This window comes from Pomacea canaliculata, linkage group LG4, assembly GCF_003073045.1.
Source record: "Pomacea canaliculata isolate SZHN2017 linkage group LG4, ASM307304v1, whole genome shotgun sequence".
Lineage (NCBI taxonomy): Eukaryota > Metazoa > Mollusca > Gastropoda > Architaenioglossa > Ampullariidae > Pomacea > Pomacea canaliculata.
In genome coordinates this window covers 29,335,726-29,354,275 of record NC_037593.1, presented here as the reverse complement: position 1 = coordinate 29,354,275, position 18,550 = coordinate 29,335,726, and the positions used below count along the sequence as shown (strand labels likewise).

Below are 18,550 nucleotides of genomic sequence, written 5' to 3'. Positions count from 1 at the left end.
TCATACACATGTACACAGAAATACACGCAGCACACAGGGATTTGTACAAAGATAGTCAATCGACGACCAACCGCCATTCTTGTAGCGAGGCCATACATTATACGGTGCTCCATGCATTCTCTTTCAGAATTATAAAACAGACTGGGGTCAACCATAAAATGTATTTGAAAGTGTACTGGACTGGTAAAAATAAATCTGTCACATACTTCATTGACAAAAGTAATGAAGCCCACGCACGTGTCAAATGACCTAGTGCCGACAGTTATTGTATGATCTGACTTTCATACAACATTTAGTAAACTTTCATAAGTTTTGGTTAACAAAGTTGTATAAAGTCTTTGAGCACTGAGCCTGGCGCTGGGCTCACACGCTCACGCATTGTGCAACGTGTCAAGTTCAATCCCACCATTCAAAGCCGAGAGAGAGAGAGAGAGAAAAAAAGAGGGTTGACGGGGTGGGCTACCACAAAAAAAAAAAAAAAATCCACGAGCGTGCAGCGTGTGCTGTCCTTTAGCTCGCGAGGCCAAGCTTATCGCTGAACTCATTTGATGATTTATTTTCATCTGTGGTGATTCAGTTGCCACTTCATCAAGGGTAGCTCGTACCAGGGTAGTCAGTCGATTTCAAGGTAAGATCTTCTATCTTAAAGAATAGATTACACCAATATTTCTGTGCTAACTTGTGGGTGGTATGTTTTTAACTCATGCTTAAAAAGTATTATATTTTCGATTATATAAAAAGTTTACCGTTGATGTTCAACTTGGGTGTTTCTGGACTATACCCACTGTAACAATTAATCAAGTAATATTACCGGAATTTTTCTAACCGTTATGCGACATGTACGAAACAGAAGTTCATTCATAATACCAACTCTTTAATATCCAGCTTGTTACACAATTGCTTAAACTAGTTACATATATCTTTGAAACCTGAGATACCGAGAGACCAACCTTCGTCAGACAAATACACATGAGAAAAACCTTGCACCTAACAGAACAGTAAACAAAAATTACCCAGGACAATACGATAAAGACACAAAATACTTTTTATGGCTTTTTGAATTAGGAGTTAAGTTTGTTATTAGAAACATATTTCTCACTTGTCATCATCTCAAAACTTGACCATAGTAAGATTAAGGCAAATAAAAATTGTAACAAATTGGACTGGTCTGTCTAGCTGAAACTTCAACTCTGTATGACTGGGAACATTGAACACCGATTATAAAAAGATATCACCAAGTCAAAAAGTTGGGCCTCTGTCATAATCAGGATAATTGCGATAATTGAGGCAAGTTTTTTTTTGGCCAGAGACGATAACAGTCCTGCTCTAGCAAAGTGTTTTGCTTTATCTTTATGTAAGAAAATTTTTATTATCAGCTTGTTTAAAAGAACTCTTCAATCATTTCACTTAAAATAAAAACTATTTGTTATCAAGCGAAAATAGGAATCCATCAAAGTGTAAAATCTGTTTTAGCGATAATTAAGACAGGTTTATGGAGTCGGAAGCGGTGCAGACTGCAGCAGTTGAAAATGGCGAGGCCACTGCCCGCAGCGGGTCGGCGGGAACTATGACCTTCCTGGGAGATGACCCACGACCTTTCACCTACATCCTCGATGGTTTCGCCTTCTATCCGATGCCACCACCCACCCTGTCGACGAGCTGGGATGTCCACATTGATGACCTCAAACAAATGCAGCTTCGAGACGATGACCTGTTTATTCTTGCTTATCCCAAAGCAGGTGAGTAAATCCACCATCTTCATCCCTAGTTCTCTCAGCATCATCCAGGGACAAGCACAAACACAACACACAACAAACTGTTCCACATATATCTCAGTGATCAAATCCATATTAAGTGTAGACGATTTAAACACTTTTACACGAGTTAATTATTTTGCAGGAACTCACTGGCTGTGGGAGGTGACCTCCATGTTGTTGCAGGGCAAGGCCGAGTATGACAGTCGCCCCAAGGAGGAACTCATGGTGGAGTTCACTGACCTTAACAAACTGGAGAAAACTCCGGCACCTAGAATCTTTAACTCACATCTGCCTTTCCACATGCTGCCATGGCAACAGATGAAGGAGAAACGAACAAAGATTCTACACGTGTATCGAAATCCCAAAGATTCTTGTGTGTCCTACTACCACCATCTGAATGTCTTTGATGATACTCCAATTCACGACATGGCATTCAACGATTTCTGCGAGTTGTTCTTCTCTGGAAGATGTTTGTATCCTTTTTGCCTTTGTTGGGTTTTTATATCTTTATTAGTCAAATTGTCTAGATTGAAATAATGTATAGTGTAACAGATAAGACTTAAGGCGATAATATTTTACAAATAAATTTTTGTTCAGAAAAGAACGGTATGTGAGATGATAATCTTCTGTACAAAGAAAGAAGTACAGAAATAATCACTAATTTTTTTAAAAACACCGACAGGCACAGAAGTAGAAAAACGATTGTGCGAAATAGAGACACTTAACAAAACAAGATAAAAATAAACTCGTACAAGAAAATCTTGTTTCAGTACCCCTGGACAATTACTTCTGGCATATGAAGCAGTTTACTACATTTTCACAGGAGAACCCTGATGTACCCGTACTGTCACTGTCCTTTGAAGACATGAAGAAGGTTTGATGACACTTGTATTCAGCCTTAGTATTCTTTTACAATATGATACTTCAGTCAAATGTATCTGTCCAACAAGTATTATTAATCATGCATCTACTAAAAATATCTAAATATTTTTAGGTTCAAGTGTTGCGATTTTTAAAAATCTTTCAGAGTCCGACTGAAAACATCAAACGTTTGGCCACATTTTTGGAAGTGGACGTGGACGACAAACTCTGTGAAGACATCGCTGACGCCTGCAGCTTCAAGAAATTGAAGAAAGGAGCTGAAATTAAAAAAGTCTGGTGCGATTATCCAGAAAATGAAAATAAGGAGAAAAAACAAACTCGCATTGAATTTTACCGAAAAGGTATGTTTTATTATTTGTTTAGATGGAAACGTATCTTTATGAGAAATTGAAGTGCTACTCTCTTTTTCTGTGTGTGAGAGCGAGAGAGAGAGAGCGAGAGAGAGAGAGAGAGAGCGAGAGAGAGAGAGCGAGAGAGAGAGAGAGAACGAGTGTGTGTGTATGCGAACATTTGAAATAATTCTGAAGATCATTTACTGATGCTCCAGGGGAAATAGGAGACTGGAAGAACTACTTCACAGTGGCCATGAGCGAGAAGATGGACGCCGTTATTAAAGAGCGGATGGAAGGACTTCCTTACGGCCTGCAGTACTCGTAATGTTTGCAATCATAGGTCAATACCTTGTTTGTATTTGTGTAACTTGTAATCTGCAAAATGGAACTCGGGAATCTATTTGTTCAAGTGACTACCCAGTGTGGTTCATCTCTAATGTTTCTTTTATTTTTTTCGCGTCTTTATTGTTCATTGCTCCTGTGTGGAAGAGACAAAAGTAAGATTTAGTAGAAACCTGGTCTCAGGTTATTAAACTTTTGATGATGCTGGACAGGACATACCTATGTAAGGCTCATTTCTTTTGTGTGTGTGTGTTTACTTACATGCTAAATAGTGAAGTAGGTTCCAAATGATAGATAACAGATGGCAGTAGACTGGTTAAGTAATTGCAAGAATATATATATAACCTCAGAATAAAGAATGATTTTTAAGCCTAATTGTAAAAGCAACGAAAACTTTCAAGCAAAGAGCATTTTAGCAAGAGATAACCCCTGAGCGCAAAGACAGGCATCATAAAAGAAAGACAACACAAGCATCTCAATACTTAAATTGTACACACAAATGCAACATAGATGTCTAAATCATAAAATGTCAACATCAAAATTTAAAAATAACATAACTTTTATTCTCAGATTGTCAGAAGAAAACTCCACAAGTAGGATTACAAACTCATCAGACAGTAGTCTACACTGGATCAATCAAGTGGATACCGAGTTTTACACTTTCTTTGTACATCTGTAGTCGAGTTTTGTTTGTGACAACAATAAATGGATTTTTAAAAATCTCTCACAGCCAAAGGCAACAGGTTATGTTCCTACAGAATGGGCAACAGGTATTATAACACCAACGTTTAAACACAAAGTGATCCAAATAACTACCGTGATATCACAGTCCTTAGCTGCTTTGGAAAGCTATTTTATTATTTATTATAAACCGACCAGTGAAATATGTTTGTCTGTGTGGATGGTGGGTGTGTGGGTATGAGTGAGAGATATTGTATATAAAGATAGATAAGAATATGTCTGAAGGTAGATATATCTGCATCTTTTTCGAATATCTCAATATTCCTTCAAGGGTGACATTTTAATTTAAGAAATCTTGAATCTTGAATCTTGAATCTTGAAAGAATATTGTAGCCTGATGGTCCCTGCTTGCGTCTGTTTTTGACCTCAGAGGAAATGAACTCAGTCGGTTCTCAGCATCACGAGTATTGCATAATGTAGGAAAGTCCCGCCATCTGCTTCTCTATGAAAGGGTCCACTCTCTCGTTCAGGGTTTCTGTAAAGTAATTCCTCCAGTCCCCGATTTCTCCTACAAATAAAATAAGAAAGCAGATATTGTAATTTTTTTACATACATGAATAAGCTTTTTTTTCTTTGCTGAGTCCCCCATTATGCATTTCCTTCATTATCTCTTTCACATTCACTTCTCTTGTACTTGCTCATTCCCCCACCTTTCTCTTGGAAAGATCAACATTTTTCTTCTTCAGAGAATATTAAAAAGCTTTTTATTTAACATGTTGTCTCACCTTTCCTATAAGCTCTTAAGAACAAATGGTCCTTTTCATCGCCGATGACATCTTTAGGTGGAGGATGAGGAAGAGGAGGAGGAGGATCACGTGTTTTGAATTCTGCATTCCGCTTCAAGTTCTGGAAGCTGCAAGCCTCGGCGATGTTTTCATACACTGTGTCTGGGAGGTCAATGCCCAGGAACTTGGCCAGCTTTTTCACATTGTCTACAGGATTCTAAAACAATAACAAAATACCAAGGAATAAAAACTGTTCTACAGCATATTAGTATTGTTTACTTTTCTCGTTCTGACACGAAAAGAGCAAAAAATTCAACCTTGTGTGACAGATAATTTTAATATAAAGCATAAAGATTGACAGGTAGCTACTTCTGTACTATAGCAGACAAGTAAAAAGATGACCACTTAAAATCCTCACAGAGATGAAAAAAAAATTGAAAAGGAGTTTTTGTCAATATTCATGTTTCAGAAGTCTATTTCTTACTATTTTAATCTGACTAAGTAAACATTTTAAGGTGAAAGACTAACCTTCTTCATGTCTTCAAATGACAGAGACAACAGTGGCACATCTGGATTTTCCTGAGTAAATTTATGTACTTGCTTGAGATGCTCAAAATAGTTGTCAAAGTGCACTGAAAACATTCCTTCCTTCCATCATAAACATGATAAAAACTGCGTTAAAAAGTGAAGGATAAATATTGTTAAAACCATTCCAAACCAAATACAAATAATCTCAGAAGAAAGAACATGAAAAATATTAAAACAGAATAAAACCTTTTGATAGAAAAAAGACTTAATTATTTAAAAAAGGGAGAGAAGCGGTAACAATAGCATTAAACAAAATATTTACAAACTGTGTCACTCACATCTTCCATAGAAAAACAGTTCGAAATACTCATCGAAGGCCATGTTGTGGAATATGTCGTGTTTAAATCCCTTCATGTGATGATAATACGACACACACGAGTCCTTGGGATTTCGGTACACGTGTAGCACCTTTGACTTCTTCTCTTTCATCTGTTTCCATGGTAACATAAAAAATGGCAGGTGCGAGTTGAAGATCCTAGGGGAAGGCGTTTGTTCCAGTTTGTCTAGGTCGCTGATCTCCATCATCAACTGTTCCTTAACACGGTTATCGTATTGAGCCTTGCCCTGTAGCAGCATGGACAGCACTTCCCACAGCCAGTGAGTTCCTATGGCAACGTAAACATGTTTACACAATGATACATTCTTCTGACATTCTTCTGTGACCTTTGAAGTATTTTTCTTTGGTTCATTTAGTAATGTGGTTGTAATTTTATATCTAACCATGAGACGATGCCATGCTGTATTGTCTTCGGTCTTCATTACTTACTACTGAATCATTCTCATTAAGAAGAAACTATGAGCTGTCTGTTAAGTAACACACACACACACACATACAAACAGAGAAAAAAAACCAAAAAACAAGACGAAACAACAAAAAAAACCAACCCCAACAAACAAAACGCCAAAAAACAAACAACCCCCCCCCCACAAAAAAACCAAAAACAACAACAACAAAAAAACCACAAAAAAACAAACAAACAAACAAACAAAACAGAAAAACAAACAAAGGCAAAACAAAACCAAAAAGAGAAAATGTACACAGGCTTCAGTCTCGACATAAATTTTAGCCATAATATTTATCAACATTTGCCTTCAAGCACTGGTCAACCAGTAAACTTTCTCATGATCTTATCATAATTTTGAAAAGTAAAGTGACCTTTAAGAAAAGCCAAAGAGAAGAATACACTAAGAACAGGAAACGTACCCATAATGCAATACAACTTTGCCTCAAACAAAGGGTGCACCAACCTGCCTTGGGGTAAGCACAGAGGAAGATGTCATCTTCACGGAGCTGAAGGGAGCGAAGTCCTGCGATGTGAGTTTCCCAGCTCGTCACGCGGGGCATCTTTGGAGGGAGAGCCCATCCTTCCAGAATGTAGCTCACAGGCTGAGTTTCACCTTCTACAAAGTTCAAAGTTCCAGCCTGTCCAGGCGTGGTTCCAGACAAAGTGTCGTCCACCTGCTTCTGTGGCTCTTCCGCCGCCATTTTGATTTCCTGAAAGAATCGTTCGATGTCGTGTGTGTAAAATCGGAACTAATGAGCTAAAGGTTTGTCGGGTGGTTGCTAGTACTGTGTTCTATTCACCCCACATGAAAGCTATTAGGAGGAGAGTAAATCCCAGTCTTACCATGATTTCATTTCAGTCTTAAAGAACTCATGTACTCCTGAAGCAGAAACCAGAGCTGGTGCACTGAAGTCGTTACCGTTTGTTCAATTTTAGCCTGGTGACACGGGTACATGTAGTTTGTACTTGATCAAAGCAGTCTAAGAACATACCAGAATACACTACCCTGATCGTAATTCCAGTCACACATTTACCACGAACATAATGACTGTGATGTAACTATATTTCTTCTGAAATATTTAAGCTCTCAAATCTTAGCTGCAGTTTGGCTCAATATTAATGACAATATCTACAAATAAACAATTATAAACACAGGAGACAAAGTTTAAACAGTGCTGCAGTCATACCGAGGCACAACTGCCAGAGAAACAACCGTTTGACAAACTGATTTCAAACCGTTAACAGGTAATTTCTTCATCCAGTCTCTGCCCACTGAGAACTTTTTCACACTTTATGCAAACAGATAAGTTGAAAACCCAGTCTGTACCCGTTAGCTAATGATCACATGTTTTTAACTAGTGGTGTATACTTCAGGCGGGAGACCTGACGGAAATAATCCTCTCAGGACGATAATTAATAGTTCATTGAAACTCTAGCTCTGTGGCAGGAACATATCTGAAAAAGCACTCTATTGTCCTAGGCATACAATCTGTAAGAGGTTCTTGAGAAGCCCGCCGCCATTTTGAAATGATAACAGTTAATTAACATTGTTATCTCCCTTGTGGGTGAGCCCGCCACCTCTCAGCGAATATTCCCGATTCAGATTGTTTGTTTCACTCAATGAGTTTGCTAGAAGACAGAAAAGATGAGAATATGAGAATATCACCTGATGTTCCCCACCCCTCCTTCAACATCTCAACTGTTTACAATGAGAAGAATTTATAAATACACGCATTCAGAAAATTCCAGGTTAGAAATAGTTTTTTTTATTTCATTCGACTTGATTGGACAGTTTTAAATGAATATCTATCTTGCTACTTTGTTTAAACACTATTCGACAAAAGTACATATTTTATCCCTTTTCTACTGTAGTACAAATAATCTGTGTCGAAATGCAGCATGGTAATTGTTTGAATGCTGCATAATTGACAGCATTAGCTGGTAAGTGACGGAGAAACAACTTACATGTACTTTCTGTCTGCTCTGTTCTACTTCCTGCCCCCTGACCTCTACTCTCATGACGTCATCGAGAGGCAGGAAGGCGGGGTCAGGGGGTTCTCGGTCAACACCGTTGGCGGTTACACAAGCCAGGGAAACAGTTGGCCGCGGAGGTGAACACGAACTGTGCTACATTCTAACCCCTCGCGGTTTAGAGACGGAGGGGCGTCAGGTAAACTGTTCTACATCTTCAACCCGACAGTCACGTGACTAGATTGTTTGCAACCCATTCTCACACGTGTTTCAATTACGAACCGGTTTGCAAACTGCTTAAGTAATGAAAAAACGAAGATCAGCCATGAAGACATGTAAGCTGCGACTGCGCATGACTGCACCAAACAATTTCATTTCCTCGACAGTCTTATCACTTGACTGGAAATCATTAAGCAGCCGACTAACAACAAGATGAGCAAAGACCGGGTAAAGAAATCATTCGACACCGTCAGCCTGCAGTCCAATGTGATGACATGCATCGGGGTCAACGCGTGTCGTGTCACGTGACTGACGAGTTGAAGATGAAGATCAGTTTTCCTGACGAGCCCCTGTCCTTGTGGGTTGGAGTGCAGCAGAGTATACCTCAATGGTCAACATCCTACTGGCTTGTATCACCACAACAACAGTGTTGACCCTCTCATCACAATGACATTAGGGTGAAGGAAATGACAGAGCAGACGACAAGGGACTTGTCTCCACCTCAACACTGTAACTGGCAGAAAGATAAAGACATCTGTCAGTCTATCCTATAATCGCCAGATTATTTTACTCCTATATGTTCATGTTATTTTGATCAACTTCAAATAAAATTATTTTTATAACTACTCGTTATTTAATTTTTTTCGCAGAAGATCAAAGCTTCCACCACGGCGTATTACTCCCCAAAAACACATTTCTCGAAGCCAGATGATAAAGAATATTAAAAAAATTAATAAAAAATTAGAATATCTGTGGGGAAAATTATATTATGATTAATCACATTGTAATTGCAATTCTCATTAACATATTAGAGATTACACCCTATCACAGACGAGGCCTGGTTCAGAAATAGTCGCCACAGACCCAGAGTTACAGACAAACAGTCGTTAGTTGTCGACCTGAAATTATCTCTGTGATGAGTTGAATAATGGGGTGGAGTAAGGGCCACTATTTAAACTGCACTTGCTGACTGGCTAACAAACAAATGTCAAACGTCTACAGTGGAGGAACAAGTGCATTCGCATCAAAACAATTGCTTCTACCATCTTGAGGATACCGGACTTTGTAGGGGGGAGAAAAGACTGGAGTAGAGAATACTGTAAGCTGTCGGCGTCTTGAAGATCAGTTGAACGGCTGTTTGTTTGTTTGTTTATTTGTTCATCATCAGTCTGCCAGGTATGACAGTAGTTCTGCTAAAGCGTTTCTCCCTTTTGGTATTTGTTAATTAATGGATACTGTCATTAAGGTCAAAGAAAAGAAACATTTCAGATGAGAAAATCAAGGATAAAGTATTCAAAGACTATATCTTAGCCATGATATGATGCCATTTGTGGTAAGTCAGACTGCAGTGACTCGCCCCTTACCCCAATCCACCCGACAGAGTTACCCAAACCAAGGAATTGTCGTGCAGCTCAAAAGGTTACTGCTGATAGTCGGGCTTAACAGTTACAGTTTGAGTCAACACTAGCTGTGAAGATGTGATGAAGTTTACCTGCACACTGACTGCTGACTTTTTGTAAAGATAATACAGTGATATTTTGTAGAACTATTCCACACTGAAATAACAAGAGCTTTACATACGTCTGAGGATTAAGTTTTTATGTACACTTGTAAGGACTGCTTTTACATTCATCTTTACTAAAGAACTAGCTTGAACCAATAAATAATCCAGATACTGACAAGAGCAACTGTTGCCAAAGACAACCATCTTTGATTCAGCTTATTGGCCTAATTATAATTTTATATAAAAAAAGCTTTCTACTGACTTTTTTTTTAGAGAACAAAAGCCAATGGCGACAGAAGAACCCGAGAAGCTGGCAGAAAACACTGAATCAGACTCTGCGCCAAACAAAACTGGAACCATGTCCTTCCCCGGAGACGACCCTCGACATAAGCCCTATGTTCTCGAAGGATGGGACCTCCCTCCGAGAGGTCCTCGCTCGACGAACTGGAAGACTCACATCGCAGGTCTCCGTTCACTTGAGCTCCGTGACGATGACATCTTTCTCCTTGCTTACCCAAAAGCAGGTCGGGGCATTGCTGATTCACCTGTCATTTCCTCTTTCTTTCTTTTATCTCGCTGTCTTGATTCCACCACTTTATCAATTCTTGCATCCTTTAGTCTTATTGTGAGAATACTACACCGGTTTACCTACTGGCAAAGGTTGATATATATATATACACTGCTGTACCTTCAGATCTTCATAGTCTGGTCCCAAGTCTTACTGTTACATGAATTTTTCACACAAAAAAAAAAATAGCTTCTGGTGATTGGCTAAGGTCTTCTTGATGAAAAACACTTAAACATCACAGAGGAATGTATCGATGTGTAAACATTGTGTTGTGTTGCCATAGGAACTCACTGGCTGTGGGAGGTGCTGTCCATGCTGCTCCAGGGCAAAGCTCAGTACGATGACCGCCCTAAAGAACAGTTGATGATGGAGATGAGCGATCTTGAGAAGCTGGAACAAACGCCTTCCCCTAGGATCTTCAACTCACACCTGCCATTTTTTATGTTACCATGGAAACAAATGAAGGAGAAGAAGTCAAAGGTGCTACACGTGTACCGAAACCCCAAGGACTCGTGTGTGTCGTATTATCATCACATGAAGGGATTTAGAAACATGGACTTCAGTGATTATTTTGAATTGTTTTTCTACGGAAAAAGTGAGACTTTATAGTTGAGCTTTCAAAAAACATATTTTATGATTGTGGCCTGTATTCCTTAAATAACATGATATTTTTCTTTAATTTGTTTTATTATTAATCTCCATCATAATTATAATCTTGAAGTGTTGCTTTTTATCTTTTCTTGAACAGCTTATGTCTGTCTACCTTCGTCTTTTCGCATTATGATCAAATGACAGGCATACTAATCTTGATTCTTTACATAACTAACCGAGAAATAAAAGAGCAATGGGCCGTATAATGAATAAACGAATGCGCGAATAACTTAATCACTTATTTCCACAATAATTTCGATATCATTCATATTAACCATGAAACTGCACACAAGCCTGAGTGTTCTCAGTTGAGCACAAAGTTTTTATTTGAGAGGGGGTAGGGGCGTGGAGAGGATCAAGGGATCGAAAATAGACATGTGGGAAATAAACAAAAAATTCAGAATATCAACAAATCTGGCTCATTTTCCAATAATTTTATAATTTTGTAATATGTTTCAGTGGACTCTGGCAATTATTTTGAACATCTGAAACAAGTACTCACCTTTACGCTGGAGAACCCAGACGTACCTTTTCTGTCGCTGTCATTTGAGGACATGAAGAAGGTTTATTTTCAGATTTTTAAAAATAATTCACAGAACTTGTAAGGGTATTATTTTCCTGCGACATGAGTATTGACAAAATCATTTTGAAAATAATACTCAAGGAGTTTTAGCAGTGTATATTTGGTTGTGTATACGCTTACCTGACTTTGTCATAATCCCAAAAGCCCACACTTTTCGTCCAGGAACAAGTTACATTACAAATACAAACATTCCTGTCATAACAAACTTAGTAGACAAACCTCACTCAAGTCACAGCCAAGCCAAACAATAAAGGATAATTTTTAGAAACACATTTACAAGTAATTCATCGTTTTAATGGGTATTCTTTTCCTGAGTTTTCAGAATCCTGTACAAAACGTGAAAAAGTTGGCCAAATTCCTGGAAACAGACCTCTCCGATGAAATTTGTGAAGACATCGCCGAAGCTTGTAGTTTCCAGAACTTGAAGATAAATGCGGAACTTAAGAAACATCCTCCTTTTCCTCATCCTCCAACTCCTCCTTCAACACCTACCTCCCATGGAGATTTAAAACACGATGACAAGAAGAAACCTTTCTTTGAAGCTTACAGAAAAGGTGAGACAAGGTGACAAATTACAGAAATTTTCTTAATCCTGTGTACTTTAAAGAAGCCTTCTCAACACAAAAACACGAAGAAAGATATGAAAGTTGAAGTGAAGAGGTGTTACATTCTAGGGTAGAATCTAATCATACTCCTATTAACAAAATACTTTGCGCAAAACCACCAATAGGTAGATAAATTTGGATATGGGAGTTGGAGTGAGTGAATAAATGTTGTGTATTTATATATATATGAATGTGTGCGTACGTGCGTGTGAGTGTGTGTGTGCGTGCGTGTGAGTGTGAGAGAGTAAAAATATAATTAAGAAATAAAAAATATGTATCCATTTGTATAAAATCCACAGTATCTTTGCTTCACTTTTTTCTAGGAGAAATCGGGGATTGGAAGAACTACTTCACAGCAGAAATGAACGAAAGAGTGGATCCCCTCATAGAGGAAAAGATGGAGGGCCTTCCCTACATTTTACAATACTCCTAAAGCCACGAACTAACTCTGAACTAACAATTCCGTGTGGTATCTTGGATGTCAAGAACAGAAACAAGTTGTGATAATTAAACTGTATTATTCCAGATGTCAAGAACAGACACAAGTGATGATCATCAGGCTATGACATTCTTAGACAAGACTAGAGGCAAAGACTGAAATGAATATATGCGGATTTACATATTTAAATACCATAAATGGGACCTTTCATTTAGTTGACAGATTTTCTAATGATAAAGATGACAGTATGTTCATTCTCTGGCTTGCTGTTAAGGACTTTTTCATGTAGAGTGTGTATGTGTGTGTTTGTTTTTAAATTTGTCAATAAATTTATACTCATGCTGATCATATCTTGCGATTCTATAATATACACCATATTGGTAATTAATACATATCAGAAATTTGTGTCTTGTCTTCCTGTTTCAATATTTGTGTACAGATCTGCACTTTCAGCTAGGAACCTGGGAAAATACTATTTAAACTTATTATATGTTGAATATTATATATTAATTACATGTTATAATTTACGGTCCGTATAAACCAGAATATTCACACAGCCCACATATTTATACAGCGATGAGTTATGCAGGCAATCCTTCATCACAACTCATTAATACTGACATGGACTATCAGTAATGTAAGGGTACAGGTCATCTCATGACCTTTTTCAGGTCAATAGGCTTAAGGTGAGGGCGGTCTTAATCTTGGAAAAACGCGCAGTAAAGACTATGAAATCCTTTCCGCATATCAGGGATCAGTAGGTTTCAGTAACAGGGATCTTACGATTTCCTTCCGAATGAAATAAAGCACCACCTCCACTAAATACCACCGCCACCTTGAGAGATCTTTGTTGTCAGGTGTAAAAACCATTAAAATTATTTCTAAAAAAACAAACAAACCCCCAAACAGGTGGAAAGTTCAAGCTATTCGGGTCTTATCCCATCTACGATAAAACCTTGCAGTTACAGGTATGTGACTCTAGTCCAACATTTCTTGTGTTGGGTTCTTTTTATCGGACTGTCGAGAGATTATTGCACGATGAAAAAGAATAGTGTGGTTGCAGTGCTCAATCTTTTCCCCGAAGAAATTACATCATGAACAGAGCGAGTATGGTCAGTTGTACAAATCACGGGTGGACGGCCGTAGTTCAGGGGTCAAAACATGCCTCGTCACGTGACTGTAAGGTTGAAGATGTAGCTCAGTCTCCCAGATAGACATCTACCTGTCTGGACCGCCATGGGTTGAAATGTGGCACGATTCGCTTGAACCTTGACGATCCAGGTCTTACAACCGAGAATTGACCGAGAAGCTATCTGTAAGTCTACCCGGAAGATAACAGTACACGCAGCGACATCTTTCAACATAATTGTCCGAGGGCTGTTTGCTGATTAGTAATCTCTTACATCTAACGGTTCATGACCTTAGAGTAATTCATGCAACATTAAGTAGAGCAAATAAAGATATCTTTACATCATCGCTTGTAGACATGCTAAACTATTTTCTGAGGCTAAGCGTTTAGTGTGTACTTTCTGTCTGGAGAAAATCATGTTCCTCCAGTAAGCCAGTCGACTATCCCACCCATAAATTCCTACCCGTCGTGTGAAAGACCCGCTTTATAACCGCCAGCTTTTATGTGTCCCACCCTGAGATCACATCGGGTGATATTCTCACGGCAATGCTTTGTGCTTACTGAATTAAAAAAAAATTTCTATCACAAATCAGAGCCTTCACCTTGATATACGTAAAAGCAAATTTAATCTAGTAGGAAGATAAACATAATTTTAACTTCTGAAACTGTTCTTGTTGACAACACGTGAGCAAATACGCTGGGTGCTCCAATCCAAATACATGTAGAACATGTCTTCAATAAGACAGAGGGTTTGTTTACCCTAGGATTAGTAGAGACGAGGGTTAAGGTGATCTTTTCAGCACAAGAAAACCCACAACTCTTTTTCTTGCTTATGACAAATTCTCGAATGAAAAAATAACTTTATATTTAGAATACTCCAAAACAAAATAACTCAGGATCACTTTATAATTAGTTCAAAATGGCGGCAATCTTGTCGCGAGCCTCATTATCCAGCCAAGAGTGCTGAGGCAGAAATAATCATCTCACAGAGTTAGAGATATAACGAGATGTAAGAACCTGATTAGAGATCATTATCTCCTTGAGGTCAGCATTGAGTACGACCCGCTATTTAAAGAGTGTGTCGGTTAGTTAACGGTGACAAACGTTTGCCGTGGGCAAGGACTAGACCTGTACCATCATACAGAAAACAGTTTTAACCAGAAGACAGCACAGAGCATATACAGTCAGACGCTGGAGTCTTGAAGACCAAGTGTTCGAGGACTTCCTTTTCTTCTTTATCCGTAGTCAGTCAGGTATGACCGTAAAGCTTTGATAAAATGTGTTTTTCGCATGTGTACATTCATTCAGTTGTGGATGTTGTCATTTAACTCATAAAGCAGAAACATTATAGATGAGAGGTCAGGGGTTAAACATTCTAAGAGGAAATAGTAATGTTGTTTGTATAATCTGACATGACAGATACAGTTGCTGTGTAAGAGTGCAGCAAACATGAACCTCGTAATAAAAAGTTTAGTAGTTTATCGACAGTTCACCATATCGTTTACTGCATGTGTACCGATGTAAAAAGTGGATCACGAGGTGTTTGGCTAGTTAAAATGAGAAATATTTTCTGTATATTCAACTTTTATTTGACTTTATTTTGTTATTTTACTTCCATGATTACGGACACGACAGCAGAATCTTGCTTTCAGAGAAGCTAACAACATGGCGTCAGAAAATCCGCAGAAGCTAGCAGACGACACAGGATCTGAGGCTTTCATTGGCGAGACTGGAAGTTTGAACTTTCTCGGAGACGATCCTCGGCCTTTGAATTATACCCTCGAAGGATGGGCACTCCCCCCGAAACGTCCACGATTGACGAGTTGGGAGACTCACATCGCTAACCTTCGTTCTCTGCAGCTCCGTGACGACGACATTTTCCTCTGCGCCTATCCTAAGGCAGGTGCGTGAGTCCTTGTCGTGTCGTCGTTCTGCTTGACCTACTACTTTCTTCCCTCCTTCCCAGCAAACCGTATAGGCTCCCTTCTATTTCTCGTTTTTGATCATCCTTTAAATGAGTACTAGGGAGCAATTATTTTTCTAATGCGGGGGTAAAGCTACTAATTCCACCATTCTAGATGAATGCCACTATGAAAAAGGGAAAGATTATAAAATAACGATTTTATTAACTTCCCAGGCACTCACTGGCTGTGGGAGGTGCTGTCTATGCTGGTGCGGGGCACAGCCGAGTACGACAGTCGTCCTAAGGAACAGTTGATGATGGAGTTCAGTGACTTTGACAAACTACAGCAAATCCCCTCCCCCAGGATGTTCAACTCACACCTACCGTTCTCCATGTTACCATGGAAGCAGATAAAGGAGAAAAGGTCAAAGGTGCTACACGTGTACCGAAATCCCAAAGATTCGTGTGTGTCATATTTTCATCACATGAAAGGAAGAGATGGCGACTTGTTCAATGACATGGTCTTCAGCGATTATCTGGAGCTGTACTTCTACGGAAAGTGTGGGCATGGTTTTCTGCATATTTCTGTATGATTCATTCATGTTTCACGTGACTAAACTTTTAAAACAATACAGGGCACACGACTATAGTTACATTTATAACATTCTTCCTATGTTTTCTCTCTTGCTGATGGCTGTATTATATTTCTCCTGTCGAGTTACATTTTATAAGTATTGCTGTGTATTTTTCTGTAGGCTCACAGCTGATTAGCCACAGTGACTACGCTATTTAAGGGAGGTAATTTTTCTAAGTGATGCAGTTTTACTCACATGAGTTATTTCCCTGTTTCAGTACACTTTGACAACTACTTCGAGTACATGAAGCAAATGTATGCATTCACTCGAGACAATCCAGATGTACCTATACTTTCTCTGTCTTTTGAAGACATGAAAAAGGTTAGTTCACAGTTTAACCATAAATAATATTATCCACAATTTAAAGAAATTTTACTTATTACTTTTTTATTTTTATGTTTTATTTTTATTATGTACCTGAAATGTCAGTGTAGATTTAATTTCTGCAATGCCTTTGAATAATAGCGTATTAAATCACACTACGCTTAAATATATTTTGAAATATTCCCTAGCTAAAATCCATTCTTTAATAACATACATGACCTCCTCATTCCTGTATTCTTCTCAGAACCCCGCACAAAATGTAAAGAAGTTGGCAAAATTCCTGGAGATCGACATTTCCGATGCGATTTGTGAAGACATTGCTGAGGCATGCAACTTTGAGAACCTGAAGAAGAATGCAGAGTTCAAAACCCGCGACCATCCTCCTCATCATCATCCCAACAGAGAAGTCAATGGCGACGAACAAAGAAAACCTAGACACTCAAGATCTTACAGAAAAGGTCAGAGGGCGCGATATTGTAGAAAGGATTTCTATTTTTGTTTTGTTTTTGCTTTGAGTCACATGTTTAAAATCGTTTGAAGCACATCAATTAAACACACAATTTGTCAATGACTAAGTGCTCGCTCGTAAACACACAGAGAGAAGAGAAATGAGAGAAAAAAATTTCGACCGTTGACAGTCTTATCACTTGATTAGAAATCATTAAACATGGTCGGTGATAATCTGAGCCATTTCGGAACTATTTAAAGTTAGAAAAAGAGTGAAAATTTTAACATCATACATGCACAAAATTACCAGACACTGAAGAAAAGGTTGGAAAAAGAGCTTGTCTGCCTCTAGTGTTACTTCAGTGTGTTTGTGTGTTTGCGTGTTTGGAAGTAATGATCCTGAGACATGCTCTACGAAACTGTCCCCCTAACAACTATCGCCTGTAATACAGTCTTTCCTTCTTTTATTTTCAGGAGAGATTGGCGACTGGAAAAACTACTTTACAGTAGCTATGAGTGAAAGAGTTGACCCATTCATAGAGAAGCAGATGGAAGGCCTTCCTTACATCCTCCAGTACTCATAAAGAACTAAATCCAGACTCATCACTGCAATATTTCGAGTGTTAAAATGGCGATCAGTGGCTACTGTATTCCAGATGGCGGTGACTAATAGCTGGCTACAATATTACTGGTGTGAACAATAGATGTCAAGAGTGACTAGTAATCTGAAGATTTATAGATAACATTTCAACCCTCATAAAATTTTCCGATAAGGCCGAGGCACTATATTATGTGGAATAATATGCCACGGGACTACAGGTAGAGCGGTTTCGGAAAAAAAAGGCATGAACAACATGTAATAAAAATAGCTCTGGTTTATATTATGCTTTGTTATTTATAAAGCTGCTTTTTGCTTTAAATATTAAACACAAGAAACCCTAACGTCATACACACTCACGCACATGCACGCAAACACCACAATTATGCATATCGCAGACACAGTCACACATACAGGAACGCATATCTTAGACAACATCACATACACATACACAGACACACGCACGCTACAAATACAGTGACATACACGAACATCAGGAACACATACGACCTTTCATTGCCGACACACACACATCGCGAACACAGACGACCTGTCATTGCCGACAGAATCGCATATAAACATATTCATCATACATACAACAATTAAGTTTACAGACCCACAAATGGCCACGAGATACAAAGAAGCCCAGCAGCAGACGACATGAGCTCTAGCGGTAACGGATCGAGGTCATCAAGGTCAACCTCTACAGTCTGCGATCAGCGGATCGATGGCGGCCTCTCCTATGATGATCTAGCATGCTGCGAGCCTCTTAGCACATCCCATCGTGCACCACACATCTGTCATTTCATCGCCAAACAAAAG

The 18,550-nt window shown here is 38.7% G+C and overlaps 4 protein-coding genes across 17 annotated transcripts; 3 read left to right on the top strand and 1 right to left on the bottom strand.

The window, feature by feature from the left end:
- The first annotated feature begins 24 nt into the window (after positions 1-24).
- LOC112561757 (sulfotransferase family cytosolic 1B member 1-like) lies at positions 25-4,956 on the top strand. Of its 4 annotated transcripts, none has more exons than XM_025234441.1 (6): positions 25-1,739; positions 1,900-2,226; positions 2,528-2,631; positions 2,785-2,980; positions 3,187-3,311; positions 4,837-4,956. In XM_025234441.1, the coding sequence occupies exons 1-5, from the start codon at positions 1,493-1,495 to the stop codon at positions 3,294-3,296; spliced, it is 984 nt and encodes a 327-aa protein (XP_025090226.1). In that variant the 5' UTR covers positions 25-1,492; the 3' UTR covers positions 3,297-3,311; positions 4,837-4,956. The 4 variants fall into 4 exon arrangements, with proteins under 4 accessions (XP_025090226.1, XP_025090225.1, XP_025090224.1 ...); XM_025234440.1 differs by lacking the exon at positions 4,837-4,956 and adding an exon at positions 3,884-4,019; XM_025234439.1 differs by lacking the exon at positions 4,837-4,956 and having other exon boundaries at positions 25-628; positions 1,485-1,739; positions 3,187-3,527.
- LOC112561752 (sulfotransferase 1A3-like) lies at positions 3,855-18,547 on the bottom strand. Of its 9 annotated transcripts, none has more exons than XM_025234421.1 (7): positions 7,340-7,892; positions 6,996-7,132; positions 6,616-6,862; positions 5,646-5,972; positions 5,308-5,411; positions 4,780-4,996; positions 3,855-4,562 (listed from the first exon to the last, which is right to left on the bottom strand). In XM_025234421.1, the coding sequence occupies exons 2-7, from the start codon at positions 6,996-6,998 to the stop codon at positions 4,453-4,455; spliced, it is 1,008 nt and encodes a 335-aa protein (XP_025090206.1). In that variant the 5' UTR covers positions 6,999-7,132; positions 7,340-7,892; the 3' UTR covers positions 3,855-4,452. The 9 variants fall into 9 exon arrangements, with proteins under 9 accessions (XP_025090206.1, XP_025090207.1, XP_025090208.1 ...); XM_025234422.1 differs by having other exon boundaries at positions 6,996-7,089; XM_025234423.1 differs by having other exon boundaries at positions 7,389-7,892.
- On the top strand, positions 9,239-13,037 carry LOC112561753 (sulfotransferase family cytosolic 1B member 1-like). Of its 2 annotated transcripts, none has more exons than XM_025234430.1 (6): positions 9,239-9,441; positions 10,120-10,370; positions 10,698-11,009; positions 11,525-11,628; positions 11,971-12,202; positions 12,577-13,037. In XM_025234430.1, exons 2-6 carry the CDS (start codon positions 10,133-10,135, stop codon positions 12,684-12,686), a joined length of 996 nt encoding a protein of 331 aa, XP_025090215.1. In that variant the 5' UTR covers positions 9,239-9,441; positions 10,120-10,132; the 3' UTR covers positions 12,687-13,037. The 2 variants fall into 2 exon arrangements, with proteins under 2 accessions (XP_025090215.1, XP_025090214.1); XM_025234429.1 differs by having other exon boundaries at positions 9,245-9,518.
- LOC112561754 (sulfotransferase family cytosolic 1B member 1-like) lies at positions 14,572-18,009 on the top strand. 2 transcript variants are annotated; one of them, XM_025234432.1, is made up of 6 exons: positions 14,572-15,074; positions 15,460-15,724; positions 15,959-16,285; positions 16,577-16,680; positions 16,928-17,141; positions 17,605-18,009. In XM_025234432.1, the coding sequence occupies exons 2-6, from the start codon at positions 15,487-15,489 to the stop codon at positions 17,712-17,714; spliced, it is 993 nt and encodes a 330-aa protein (XP_025090217.1). In that variant the 5' UTR covers positions 14,572-15,074; positions 15,460-15,486; the 3' UTR covers positions 17,715-18,009. The 2 variants fall into 2 exon arrangements, with proteins under 2 accessions (XP_025090217.1, XP_025090216.1); XM_025234431.1 differs by having other exon boundaries at positions 14,575-15,074; positions 15,474-15,724.
- Positions 18,548-18,550: the final 3 nt, after the last annotated feature.

What these genes read in the sequence shown, in the direction of transcription:
- LOC112561753 (XM_025234430.1), top strand. Translation starts at nt 10,133, where the DNA reads ATGGCGACAGAAGAACCCGAGAAGCTGGCAGAAAACACTGAATCAGAC. An exon ending in ATTGTTTTTCTACGGAAAAA is followed by an intron (nt 11,010 to 11,524) that starts GTGAGACTTTAT and finishes AATATGTTTCAG; the next exon opens with TGGACTCTGGCAATTATTTT. An exon ending in CATTTGAGGACATGAAGAAG is followed by an intron (nt 11,629 to 11,970) that starts GTTTATTTTCAG and finishes CTGAGTTTTCAG; the next exon opens with AATCCTGTACAAAACGTGAA.
- LOC112561754 (XM_025234432.1), top strand. Translation starts at nt 15,487, where the DNA reads ATGGCGTCAGAAAATCCGCAGAAGCTAGCAGACGACACAGGATCTGAG. An exon ending in GCTGTACTTCTACGGAAAGT is followed by an intron (nt 16,286 to 16,576) that starts GTGGGCATGGTT and finishes TCCCTGTTTCAG; the next exon opens with TACACTTTGACAACTACTTC. An exon ending in CTTTTGAAGACATGAAAAAG is followed by an intron (nt 16,681 to 16,927) that starts GTTAGTTCACAG and finishes TATTCTTCTCAG; the next exon opens with AACCCCGCACAAAATGTAAA.
- LOC112561757 (XM_025234441.1), top strand. Translation starts at nt 1,493, where the DNA reads ATGGAGTCGGAAGCGGTGCAGACTGCAGCAGTTGAAAATGGCGAGGCC. An exon ending in CCTTTGAAGACATGAAGAAG is followed by an intron (nt 2,632 to 2,784) that starts GTTTGATGACAC and finishes AAAATCTTTCAG; the next exon opens with AGTCCGACTGAAAACATCAA. An exon ending in CATTGAATTTTACCGAAAAG is followed by an intron (nt 2,981 to 3,186) that starts GTATGTTTTATT and finishes CTGATGCTCCAG; the next exon opens with GGGAAATAGGAGACTGGAAG.
- LOC112561752 (XM_025234419.1), bottom strand. Translation starts at nt 8,171, where the DNA reads ATGAGAGTAGAGGTCAGGGGGCAGGAAGTAGAACAGAGCAGACAGAAA. An exon ending in CTGTGCTTACCCCAAGGCAG is followed by an intron (nt 5,973 to 6,615) that starts GTTGGTGCACCC and finishes ACGTTGCCATAG; the next exon opens with GAACTCACTGGCTGTGGGAA. An exon ending in ACTGTTTTTCTATGGAAGAT is followed by an intron (nt 5,412 to 5,645) that starts GTGAGTGACACA and finishes GAATGTTTTCAG; the next exon opens with TGCACTTTGACAACTATTTT.